Source organism: Eschscholzia californica, unplaced genomic scaffold (genome assembly GCF_041429995.1).
Source record: "Eschscholzia californica isolate CP2 unplaced genomic scaffold, dmEscCali1.0.p SCAF_1, whole genome shotgun sequence".
NCBI classification, from domain to species: domain Eukaryota; kingdom Viridiplantae; phylum Streptophyta; class Magnoliopsida; order Ranunculales; family Papaveraceae; genus Eschscholzia; species Eschscholzia californica.
In genome coordinates this window covers 13,170,737-13,183,592 of record NW_028238198.1, presented here as the reverse complement: position 1 = coordinate 13,183,592, position 12,856 = coordinate 13,170,737, and the positions used below count along the sequence as shown (strand labels likewise).

The following is a 12,856-nucleotide window of genomic DNA, read 5'->3' as shown; positions in this document are numbered from 1 at the left end:
TGTCTCTAAAGGAAAAAATCTCGATGTAGTTGAGAATATTCCAAATTGTTGTTCGAATGCCCTAAAAGGTCAAAAGTAAAATCTCAAAGATTCAGAAGATAAAAGTTATTTCTGAAGAGATAAAATACCTGCGCAGAGACGAAAACTGACTCTGGATTTTGGCTAGAAACCAAAAATTATCACGGAATCCATATCTCATCAAGACATGTAGCTTGATAATTTAAGTCAACAGAAGACCTAAATTAGTTTTCTAGGATAGAAAACTGAGAATGATGGAAACATTCGAGTTTCCCGAAACTGAGAATGATGGAAACATCTTATGTTGTACTCAATCTTTTGTATGTACTAATTAAGAAGTAGATGCAAATGTGTGATGGACTTGGAATTTATTGGAAGTCTTTAAAATCTCACTTGTGTTGTAGATTGTGTTGGTATTTTATTAATTTTTTCAATTAATTTTTAACCACAGATGGAGGGAACCAACACTCAAACTCGTGCACATTGGACTTCTGAGTATCATAAGAAATTTGTGTATTTGTGTATGGATGAAGTACAAAAGGGTAATAGACCAGGGACTACCTTGAATAGGGAAGGGTATAAAAATTTGTGTGCAAATTTTTTCAACTCGACGAAAAAAGCATATGATAAGAAGAAGATGAAGAATCACTGGGATTCAACTAAAGAAAATTGGAAAGCATGGCATAAATTAATTAACAACACAGGTTTGGGTTGGGATCCGATTGCTGGAATATTGACACACACACACACACACACACACACACACACACACACACACATATATATTATATAAAACGCAATGGTCTTTTTTGAGAAGGACCGTAGGATTTATCTCTAGATATTCATGATCGTCTGATTTATTTCTAATCTAATGACTGATTTTAAATTTTAGAAAAATAACCACCCACCCACTATTCTCTCCCTCCCACGTTTTTTCAGAACTCTCCCTTAAACATCCTATAATCTCTCCACATTTTCAGAAAATTAGTTACAAACCACCCACTAAATTCTCTTCCTTCCCACTTCCTACTTATTTTCACACGAAATTATGCCGTGGCGGAGGCACGGGATATACCCTAGTATATATATAAACATATCAAAAGTTAGATAAAAGCACGTTAAGCTTATTTTTACCAAACGATATAGTATAGCTTTTGAAAATAAAAAAGCACTTTTTTTGTGTCATACCAAACGACCAACATAGCTTATTATAAAGTACTTTTATTGAAGCACTAAAAAAAAGCTCTTGTTATAAGTTATATGCGTATCCAAATGAGGCCTCAGTCAAATTGATGCTGACCTTGCTTTTACTCAGACTTTCCAAGAACATGTATTATCAAAGATGCAAGAGTTCCTGGTCTCCCAAATAGTCCAGAAAGTCGAAATTACTGTTGATAAATATAGGCCTTCAACCTGCTCTGAAAAGCCAGCTGTAAAGACTCCCTCAATTAATTCTGAGCCAGTTGAGTGTTTGATATTACGACCAAATACAGAACCGACCCAAGCCCAAAACTTTGATGCAAATGTACATCCATAAAATGAATGAGATGTACTCTCTCTCATCTGACCACAGAGGGAACATCGAGATGCTAAAGAGCAACCCATTTTCCTAAGAATGTCTTCAGTCGGAAGGCGATTATGCATAACTCTCCATACTAAAAGCGATCGGGGGGTATATATTGTCGCCAGATTTTCTTACCCCACTCTACTGCTGAATGGCGAGACGCATAAACTCATAAGCATCTTTAAAACTTAACTCACCTGAAGGTAGCAAGTCCCAAACTAACTTGTCTTCATGTTGTGTTATAGGGATTACAATATCCTTAACTTGCCTCGCCAAGTCTGGAAAACGTAACTCCAACATATTCGGAATGGACCAATTACCGGACGTAATGAAAGAGGAAACTGTAGCTTTAAGGCGACTACGAAGTGATTCAGGGATTTTAACATTTCAACTATGGTGGAGTCGAGCCATCGGTCACACCAAAAATTGATTCCTGTACCATTACCAATAAGCCACCTTGAATGAAGAGAAATAATACCCATTTTATTCTTCAATCCTGGCAAAATTGAGGAACATTTATACGAAGTAAATCGCCCAGATGGACAAAATCGAGCTCTCATCTATTTGGCCCAATGAGCCGAAGTGGATGCCATTCGCCATGCTAATCTAAGCAAAGCCCCTTCATTCAACGTAAATATGTATCTAATACCAACACCTCCTTCTTCAATCGGAGCACAAAGTTTATGCCAGGCAACAGTTATTGACTTTGATTCTGAGATGTCACCGCTCCAAATAAAATTACAGATCCAAAGTTGTAGCTGAGAGAGAATGCTGCGAGGCCAAGAATATACCGAAAAAGAATATACCAACATGCTTAAAATAACGGAATTGACTAACTGGATCCGTCCCATCATCGATAGTGTTTTACCTTTCCAAGCACTAAGTTTGAGTTTCACTTTGTCTAGTAATGGTTGTAAATGAATTTTCTGAGGTTTCCCTTTGAATATGGGGATGCCCAAATAAGTGAAGGGAGAAGTGCCTTGTAGTATACCCAGAATAGAAGAGACAATGGGGATTCTGTGTCTAGCTGTAGACCCAATAAGGAAAAAAGATTTTTCTTTACTAACCACTTGACCAGAGATCGCCGCATATTCCTCAAACAAAAGTGTCAGGGCCTGTAGATTATATCGTGTACCTCGACAAAAAACCATAAGATCATCAGCATAAAAAATATGCGACGGAGCTGTACACCCTCTAGGTGAAGAAATCAGATTCAATTTACCGTCATAAACTAGTTGAGTGATACCCCGAGATAAAACATCCTCTGCAATGCAAAACAAGAGAGGTGACAGAGGGTCCCCTTGGCGAACCCCTCTAGAACACAAAAAACCCTATAGATGTCCCATTAATACTGACAAATAACTTTGCAGAATGCAGGATCGCTGATATCCAAGAAATGAAAATCTCTGCAAAACCAAACTGCCGAAGAACTGCAAGTATGAAAGACCATTCTAGCGTGTCAAAAGCTTTCTTAATATCAAACTTGATTGCCAGATTTCCACCATAGCTCCGCTGATTCAAAATATTAAAGCATTCAGATGCTAAGCAAGTGCAGTCTGATATTTGTCTTCCTTTCATAAAACCTCTTTGATTGTCTGAAACGATCTTAGGAGCGATTTGTCCCAATCGATCAGCTAATAATTTACATATAATCTTGTAATGAAAATTTGCTAGAGCAATAGGTCTGAAGAGTTCAATACGATCAACACAAGTAACCTTAGGAATCAAAATTAACAAATTAGAATTCATATTAGGAAGAATCCACCCTGTTTGAAAAAATTGGAGCACTGAGTGAAATACATCTGTTCCTACTATATCCCAGAAATGTTGAAAAAAGCAACCACCAAAACCATCTGGCCCCGGTGCACTCTGAGCATCCATACTAAACACTGTTTGACGAACTTCTTCTAGAGATGGTGGCATTGTCAGCATGTCCTTATCTGAATCTTCTACCAAACGTGGTATAACTTTAGAGATCAAATCAGAAGTCCCTAGTGTAGCCTTTGTCGAATATAAATTTTGAAAGAATTTTACTGTATGATCATGAATATCAGACTCCGAAACTAAAATATTCTCACCATCTTTAAGCAAACTGATTTTATTGCGAGAACCTCTAATAATGGCTGATCTGTGAAAAAATGGAGTATTACGATCTCCTTCTGCTACCCACTTCACTCTCAATTTCTCCTTCCAAAATTTTTCTTGAGTTTGCAGGTTCGCTGCTATGACTGCACGTTGAGCTGTACACTCTTCCTCATGTAAATCATCTGAATACCCTTCACTCTTTAGACGAGCTTGAATCTTTGCTAAATTATTTTGTGCTTCCTTAACTGCTATATGTACATCTCCAAAAATATTTTTATTCCAATCTTTCAGTTTAGACTTCAGTGCCTGCAATTTTTTTGTTAGGATAAACATTGGATAACCATAAAATGTCTGATTCCAGACGTCAGATACTAAATCATGTAAAGTATGATGCTCTAACCACATAGACTGAAATCTAAATCTAGAGGGAAAGGGTTGCACCTGGTGTTCTGCTATTAGAAGAAGAGGATAGTGATAAGAGGATACCCGGTTCATAGTGATCTAGAGGGAGGGTTATAGATTTAGGGTAATTGATTTTTTTGCATAATTAAGAATCGATTAAGTTTGATTTGAAGTGCATTAACTTTTGAATAAGAAAGAGCATATATAATGTTGACATTAAATTTTACCGAGTTGGTTTTCATCTTTCAGGTCTCGGATTCGAGATCCAGATACATATTACTATTCTAAACAACGGGTCTAGTCTTTTATTGAAGAATGCGAGAAGCTTGGAGTCATGACATATTTAGAATAAGTTGGTGTTCAAAAAACTGATGGATCTTTTTTTACCAAAGAAAGTTTGGGTATAAGAGTATCGACTAAATTTATCAAAACATAACATCCTTATAGGCTTATATGATGGGGCAGAGAAAATGTGGTGCCCTTACCATTTCTCACCTACAAGATTCCATGCCTAATTATATCTTACACGCAACTTCTAACCTAATATCATAAAACATTCTAACTTCTAAGTCAAGTTAGGAATCACTTACATAACACTCTATGTGTTCATAAAGCAACTCTAAACAACTTCATATATATGAAAGATCTATTAGTTTTGGTTCGATCATACTCAATATTAAAGAACAATGGAGGAAGAGGTGCCTCCACAGATGATTGACGAAGATGAGTGCCCGATACACATTCTACAAATTCTAAGTTGCGGCGTGGGAGTGTCAACTAAAAATGCGAAGTTTATGGTTTCATACAAGCTCCTTACACTTTTTCCTTTTTGTGTATTAGTACTAGCCACTAGTCTAGTACAAGCACCTATCATAGGAAACATAATTTCGACTGCGTCTCTAATTCATGATATGGTTAATCCAAATGAAGAAATCATTGGAAGGACGCTCAAGTATTTTCGGATGTTACTAGAGTTAGAATTACTCTCCGCAACCGGGTTTTTCTTCGTTCCACTTTTATCATTAGTAGTTACAATTTACATTAGTTCAAATCAATCAAACCTAAAGGAATGGTTCGTAAAGATCGACATATCATGGAAGAGATCGTTGATTACTTGGTTCTACATTACCCTCATTTCTACCGTTCTGGTCACGATGGTTCTAATCTTAGCTAGCGTATTCTCACAAACACTCATAAGCACACCCTTGATCATCTTAATCATGATTATTACAATTTCAAGTTCAATATTTTACACTAACGTAGTTTCCGTTTGGGTACTAAGTTTAGTTATCTCCGTAGTAGAGGAGAACCAGAATGGAGTTAGAAACATTGGAAGAAATGAAGATTTTATTAGAGAAAAAAGGCTTCAAGGATTTGGTTTAACATTGATTTTGTCAATCATTAGTGTTGTAATTTACACTCTATTCTGGTTTTTGAAGGACCAAATTAACCGAAGAACCAAAACAAAAAATTTTGAGATTGAAATTTGGGTACTTGGTTACGTTTGCCTAGTGAAATTGTTCATGTTTTTGGTGTATAGTGGGTTTTATTACGAGTGTAAGATAAGAAACGGAAGGCAGGAGTTAGAGATAGATGAAGGGAGATTAAGTCATGCTTTAATTTCAAGTTATGAGGTATAAGTAATCAAGTATAGTTCCATATTTTTTGGGAAATGCTATTTTTGTTTCACATTTATTCCAACATGAAAAGCCGATGTAATTTATTCATAAAAAATGTAAATTCATATAGATGTAAATGAAATTCTCGACTCTCGTATTCTGTTGCATTAAGTTAAAACTTAAACAAAAGTAAGATAGAAAATAACGCATTTTATGTTTTTTGTTTGCTTTTTTTCCTCTAACCAGACATGTAGTTGCAAAATCACATTTTTAACAATTTTCGAGATTATTTCATCAAAAAACAAAGGAACAAAAATATTGTCTTTACTTTATCTTTTTTTTTTGTTGAACTGTCCTTACTTTTATCTGCCACATTTATATCAACCCTTTCTACTCTCTGGTCTCTATCTATCTCAAACAAGTGAGGGAGGGGCAGAGGAACTCCAGGGTCTTGCAAGGGTTGCCTGTCTCTTTATATCAATTGAGTCATTATTTCATTTCAATTAGACTTCCAGCTTAAACATTCGGGAAATTATCATGATGGGAAACAATCTTTCATGTATGATCTCAAATAATGTTAGTTGTACAACTGAAATGATGACACTAGAATTGCTCTAAAACAAATTATGAGGGTCTACGATTTTTGGTTGGGGTGATTACCAAGTTTTTTTTTTAGTATTTTCACCCTTGAAGTTAAGGATTCGAGGTACAAAGTCATACCTATTAGAATATGCTAACATTTCAAGGAAAAAAGAATAAGGAGCTACATAAGGCTTTGTTTGATCTCAAACATTTGAAAGAAGTTTATTTTGGTGGAAATAATTTCTCGTCCCCAACTAATGTCGACAATGAAACAAATATGATGAGTTTAGATTTGAGCAGAAACAAATTATCATGGAAAATATTTGATTCCCCGTTTGACATCAAACATTTGAAAGATATTAATAACTTCACATGTTGGATCCGAAATTATGTGCGCAATGCAATTTATCTGGGAAGGTTGTCTTTGACTAGTAATAAGATTATTTGGAGAGATTCCCATTTCCATCCTCTTATTTGTTAAGGGGCGGCTTTCGAAAATGAAGAAAAATCTTAGAGAATAAAAAATGGGTAATTTCATTTTGGCCCCCAATTTGTGAACAACTCACCGTTTTGTCCCCTATAAGTGTCTGACAGTTCGTTTTGACCCCCAACTTATTCTTTTTTCTCGTGAAATGTGATGGTTTTAAATACACTATTACCTTTTCTCTTCATGATTGATCCTTTCTATCTTTCCTTCAACTCCAAGTTTTTAATGAAAACCCACCATTTTTACCTTTAGAGAGAGAGATAGAGAGAAAGAGAAGATAGAAAGAGAAAGAGAAAGAGAAGATAGAGACAGAAAGATTGGGGAAGAAAAATAAGATGAAAAAAAAAATGAAGGTCGTCGGAATAAGTTGCCGGCTGGCGACCTTCTCCGACGACTTTCTTCGGCCCACTTATGTGGAGAAGGCGATGTGGAAATTTGAAGTGAGGTGGAAAAAGAGACAAACAAATGAATTAAATTACAGAATTTCCATGAGGGTAGAATGGGGAGGCTTAGAAAAAATTTGGGGGCCAAACAGGAAGTTAGGGGCCAAAACGAACTGCCGGACACTTATAGGAGCCAAAACGGTGAGTTGGTCACAAATTGGGGGCCAAAACGGAAATAACCAATAAAAAAATGGATAACAAAAATTTATTTAGAGAGCGTATTCTTTTTTTAATCTAAAAACTGACTTGATCAAACATTGCCTCCTAATTTTAATCTTCTCCCTCTCTCTTGTTCTTTCTCTAGTTATCTTACTTATTATCTTTCCCTCACATTATCTTTCTCTCTCTCTCTCTCTCTCTCTCTCTCTCTCTCACTGTCTCATATTATCTTTCTCTTTCTCGTTCTCATTATCTCTCTCACCATCTCTTTCGTTCTCAATGACTATTTCTTTGTCGTTCTCACTCTAGATCTATTTCTCTCTTTCATTGTAGATCACTCTCGTATTTCTTGTTGGTTTCTCTTTCTCTTTTTTTCTCTCTCTCGCAGTCTTTATCTCTGTTTATCGCATTTTCTATCTCTCTCCCTGTCTTGCAGTCTGTATAGATCTCTCTGTAGAGATCACAGAGTTCGTAGCCACGAAACGTATTGTGACCACAAACGTTTTGCAGGGACGAAACATTTTGCAGGCACGAAACATTTTGCAGCCACGAAATGGTCAGGGCCACGAAATGGTCAGGGCCACGAAACATTTTGCAGCCACGAAATGGTCAGGGCCGCGAAATGTTTCGTGGCCACGAAATTCTCGCAGGGTTTCTCCAGAACCCCTCCTCGAGGTCAAGTTTTGGAGAAGGAACCACTTCCCTTCGCCCCCTTTGCCGGAACAATGTCCGAGAGATAGAAAAAGAGAGAAAAAATAAGAGATCAATCGAGAAGCGATTGAGAGAAAAATATTGAGAGATCGAGATACGTAGATAGTGAAAGCAATAGAGAGAGGTAGTGAGATAGAGAGGGAGAGACTAAGAGAGAGGGTAACCGTGAGTGAGAGAGAGAAAATATGTGGCAATGGTGGTGGTGGGAAGTTGTTGTGGTAAAGGTGATAGAGATGATGAAGATTAGGGGGCAATGTTTGATCAAGTTAACTTTTGGGTTAAAATATAATACGCCCCCAAGAATGTACAAAAAAAACATGGATTCCCTAGAGAATTTATTCCCCAGAGATTATTCTTTATGCTCAAAGCCTCAGCCTATTTGTTAAGCTCACTTTTCTTGACCTCTCTAAGAATTTTTTCAGGTACAATGTGCTATGATTTTCTTGACCTCAAGGCTGATACAAGTACCGCTACACATGACTGCCTCTTGTGTCGTCTGATAAAGGACGAGGGGCAAGATGGTATTTTACATATAGAAGACCATTTTGCCCCTTGTCCTATATGAGGCGGTCATGTCGGGGTACAAAAGTCATTTTCTTTTTTGACCCCTACAATAATTCTTTTTCTGCTTCAATACCAGATGAAATCTGAAAATAAAAGTCTTTCGTATGTCAAAAACCAACTTTGATAATAAGGGTCCATAATTTAAAAACTCAAAATTTGGGGATAATAGGAAACCATACCCAATTCTAAATCATATTTGAAAAAACATATTACGCGAGAGTACAATTTTACTCCCAAAATGAAAATTTGGTCGAATTTGTCCCTACTACAACTCCAGCCAGAATCAACGTAAAAAATATTCTTACAAATTTCTGAACAAATCTTAGTTTGTCGTCTACAATTTTGTAAAGTTCTAAACAAAATTTTTTTTTTTTTGCTCAAAAATTAGTTATTGTGTTGCATTTTGTCTTTTGTATTTGACAAACACATTGACTTGAACTAACGTTTTGGCTAAAGCGTTTTTCTATATATATATATATATATATTTATGTGAAGAACTTACACCTTGTGCTGACAACAATATACGAGAATGTTCCCGTAATAGTTAGCAAAAGGAAAATGATGTGGAAAAACACGAAAGTAAGATAAAAATATACTTTTTGTTATATTTGAACAAAAACAATATTGTGTAACTTCTTACCTTTGTTGAGAAATAAAATAGTGTAGACGTAAAACCAAGAAATTTCATAAAAAGATCCAACCGCATTAGATAAAGAAACACCAAAAACGACTTCATTAATGGAGCTTCAAATACCTAGATATAAAGTTTAAATTTTTTTCTCTATAAAATATGAAAAGATAAAGAAACTAGATCTAAACATTTTATGTAGAGTACAAGTAAACAAGAATGACAAAAATAGAGTTGATGTTTTTTTTATAAAACCATAACTTTCATTCACATGCAGGAATTAAATCCAATACATTACATGGTTTGGAGATTTTGGACTCCTTTGAGTACAACATGGATATACAATTGTAAATTACAACAAGAAAGTTACAAAAGTAAAGACAACATAAAGGTTTTTTTTTTTGAAAATACTGATTGAATATATAAAACGAAAAGAAAACGAAAATAAAACCCCAAAAAAACGGGGGAGCGAAGACAACATAAAGGTAAAAGAGTACAATATTGCAAAAACAAAATAAAAAGACCCTAAAGGCCACAAAATAAAAAGATCCTAAAGATCACAAATGAGATGACCTTAAAGGTCGTGAACTGTATTATACTTAATTATATGTTATCAAGATGAACCTAGTAGAGACGAATTAAGGTTTCATCAAGAACACCACCAAGTTCCTCGGAGAAGAATTTATGGATGTCATCGGAGACATTGACTTTGCTTTCAAAGATGAAGGTTAAGTGATTCCATAACTTTATCTTCTTCTTGTTTATGTATAATCTTCCTTCCTCCATTAATAGAAACTTCTTATCATTTCCCATCGCGTTATTTTCTTCTATTTCTTCCTTGACGTGTGTCCATTCCCATTTCTTTGCTTGTTTTTCTTGAAAATCTCCCAAAACTACTAACTGATTCCGCCATTCTCTTCCCTATTTATCTCCCAGAATCGCTCTTGCTTGAAATTGCCGTTAACCTAATATATATAATTATTCCCTTTAGTATGGTTTATCTAATTTCCTAAATCATTATAGATCATTAGTGTAGGCATGGGTGGTAATTGAAAGAGGCAGTTTGGAGAGAAGAGATCTCATTACAGAGAGAAGAAGAAGAGACGATGAAAATCGAACAATCGAAAAACGAATTGCTCTCCACTTCCAATAATGATTATTATAGATAAAAATAGAAATATATACATAACAAGAAGAAATTCCGGAGAAGGAAACCTTTCATGAGGTTATAAGTTGAAGAACAGATAGAAAATAAAGTTGAAGATGAACTGACGAAGTTAGAAGTTGAACTCTTTCATGAGGTTATAAGTTGAAGATGATAATAAGGGAATTGTAAGTTGAAGAACTTGTTGCTGCTTTGGGAGGAATATGGATGATGAGCGACATAGATGATGACGAGCAAAATGGTGTTTTTCATTTCGGTCATACAAGTAGAGAGATAAAAAAGACTTTTGTACTAAGAAAATGGAGATAGAATTAGAGGGGAACATACGCTTTTTGGCCTCACATATCATATCTAAATCAGCTATTAGTATAGTGTAAGGTCTCAGTGAGCCTTTGAGAGTAGTATGATTGGGAATAAGATGAAAAGTGGACTACCAGAATGGGGAAAACACCGTAGAGATCCTTATGTGGGATTGATATGAGATAATTTTCTAAAAGTGGATTTTTTTTTAAATTTTTTTATATACTGGACCTTATTTCCTCTTAGGGCCCATTTTGTGGGCTTTTCGTAAAAGAAAAAGCCCATTCAAATATGTTGAGAAAAAAAAAACAGTCTACCCCTTTGTATATTGGGTATTATGGTTGGTAGCTGAAACTTCCCCTTGCCTTTCACAGAAACCACACATGGGGTGAGACTTAGGTCTGTTGGAAGCCGGAATCCCTATCCAACATGGACTAGGACAACAAGGTAGCAGTATATATCCTCTTCCTACTAGTGTAACATACAAGGGAACTTCTATTTCTGGCTAAACCGATTTTTATATATATAGAGAGAAAGAGACTCTTATCAATAATATTCTCTCTGTTTAAAATTCTGTTTCTCACACATCTGATTTTCTGTTGCTTAGGAATAACAATGAGGAAGATGGTCAAAAGACAACGACTCTCAATGCCGATTCTCCCCGACGATGTCATCACCAACAACATCTTTGTGCTTTTACCAGCCAAATCTATCTTAAGATTCAAGTCAGCATCTAAAACCTGGTACTCTCTATTTTCTGACCCTGATTTTATTAAAATTCACCATAATCATGCTATTCAACAAGACAAGTTTAATCTCATTGTCAGTCACAAGAATACTAATAGATTATACTCCATTAACCATGATTCCTTATCATCTAACGAACCTCTTCGTTTGAACGATTACCCATTCATCTCTTTTAAATCCCATCTTCACTTCGTTGGTTCTTGTAATGGTTTGGTTTCTTATACTACTAAGAATTATGATGATGGTGGTGTTAGGTTTTACCTTTTGAACCCATCTACTACTGAATTTAGAGAAATACCACCACCACCATCACCTATTAATTTCACACTAACTTGTATAAAGGCATCGTGTGGGTTCGGTTATAATTCCAAGCTTGATGATTACAATTTTATGGTTATTTATGAACTTCCGTACCCGTATGAATATTTGAGTCAGGTCTGGCTCTATAGTTTAGGCTCTAAGTCGTGGGAATTCGTTGCCACCATTCCTTACAAGATCGATAGTGAAAGGTCTGCTATGTTTCTCAAAGAGGGTCTTTATTGGGTGGGAATTCCGAAAACAAACGATAATAATGTTTTACTTTTGTTTGATATGGTTGATAAGAGATTTAAACAAGTACCAATACCGCCACTAATTGCGAGATCCTTGTCACCAATGGGAGCTCTTGGTGTTCTGGGAGACTATCTCTGCTTATTTTATACTATCTCGGACGATCATACTAAAGCATGGGTGACGAAGGATCAAACTGAAGCATGGGTTATGAAGGAGTATGGTTATTGGGTTAAGGTTTTCACCATTACTGAAGACTTCAGTGTTACTCATTTCATTAATTGCGTGAAGCCATTGAACCGTCTCAATAACGGTTACATACTACTACAAAAAAGTTTTACGGATTTACTTCTATATGACCATAAGAAGAAAAAACCTACAATTCATAAGCTAAGTTACCCGTCAATTTTTCAAGCATTGACTTGCGTCGAGACTTTAGTTTCGCTAAATTCTGAAACTTATTTGGGGCAAGAATCAGAGAAAAAAGATTAGAAGAAAGTTTCGCTCTATTCCTTAAATTTGGAGCGAGAATCCGTCAAAAGGGTTAAAAGACAACAAGGACCATTGCACAATTAACTTAATTTGTTTCTTTGACCCTTATATTAGTAGTTACTTAGGCTTAGAGTTAGTATTTTGGCAATAACTTTTGTGTGCCTCAACTTTCTATTAAGTTCACTTTTATGTCGTAAATGAACCGTGAATTTTAATTATATATATTTGATGAATTGATATGGATGCATATTGGTACTGTTAGAGTTGTATGAGACTTAAGAATTATCGACTAATTTACTATGTCTGACTTGCTGTTAACTCTATTTATAGGTTAGTAAATC

The 12,856-nt window shown here is 35.5% G+C and overlaps 2 protein-coding genes across 2 annotated transcripts; both read left to right on the top strand.

Moving 5' to 3' along the window:
• Nucleotides 1–4,745: 4,745 nt before the first annotated feature.
• LOC147564262 (uncharacterized) lies at nucleotides 4,746–5,845 on the top strand. Its single transcript, XM_086644909.1, has one exon. It carries the CDS (start codon nucleotides 4,756–4,758, stop codon nucleotides 5,707–5,709), a length of 954 nt encoding a protein of 317 aa, XP_086501035.1. The 5' UTR covers nucleotides 4,746–4,755; the 3' UTR covers nucleotides 5,710–5,845.
• Nucleotides 5,846–11,342: 5,497 nt separating this feature from the next.
• LOC147564261 (F-box protein CPR1-like) lies at nucleotides 11,343–12,515 on the top strand. Its single transcript, XM_086669935.1, has one exon. The coding sequence runs from the start codon at nucleotides 11,343–11,345 to the stop codon at nucleotides 12,513–12,515; it is 1,173 nt and encodes a 390-aa protein (XP_086526061.1).
• Nucleotides 12,516–12,856: the final 341 nt, after the last annotated feature.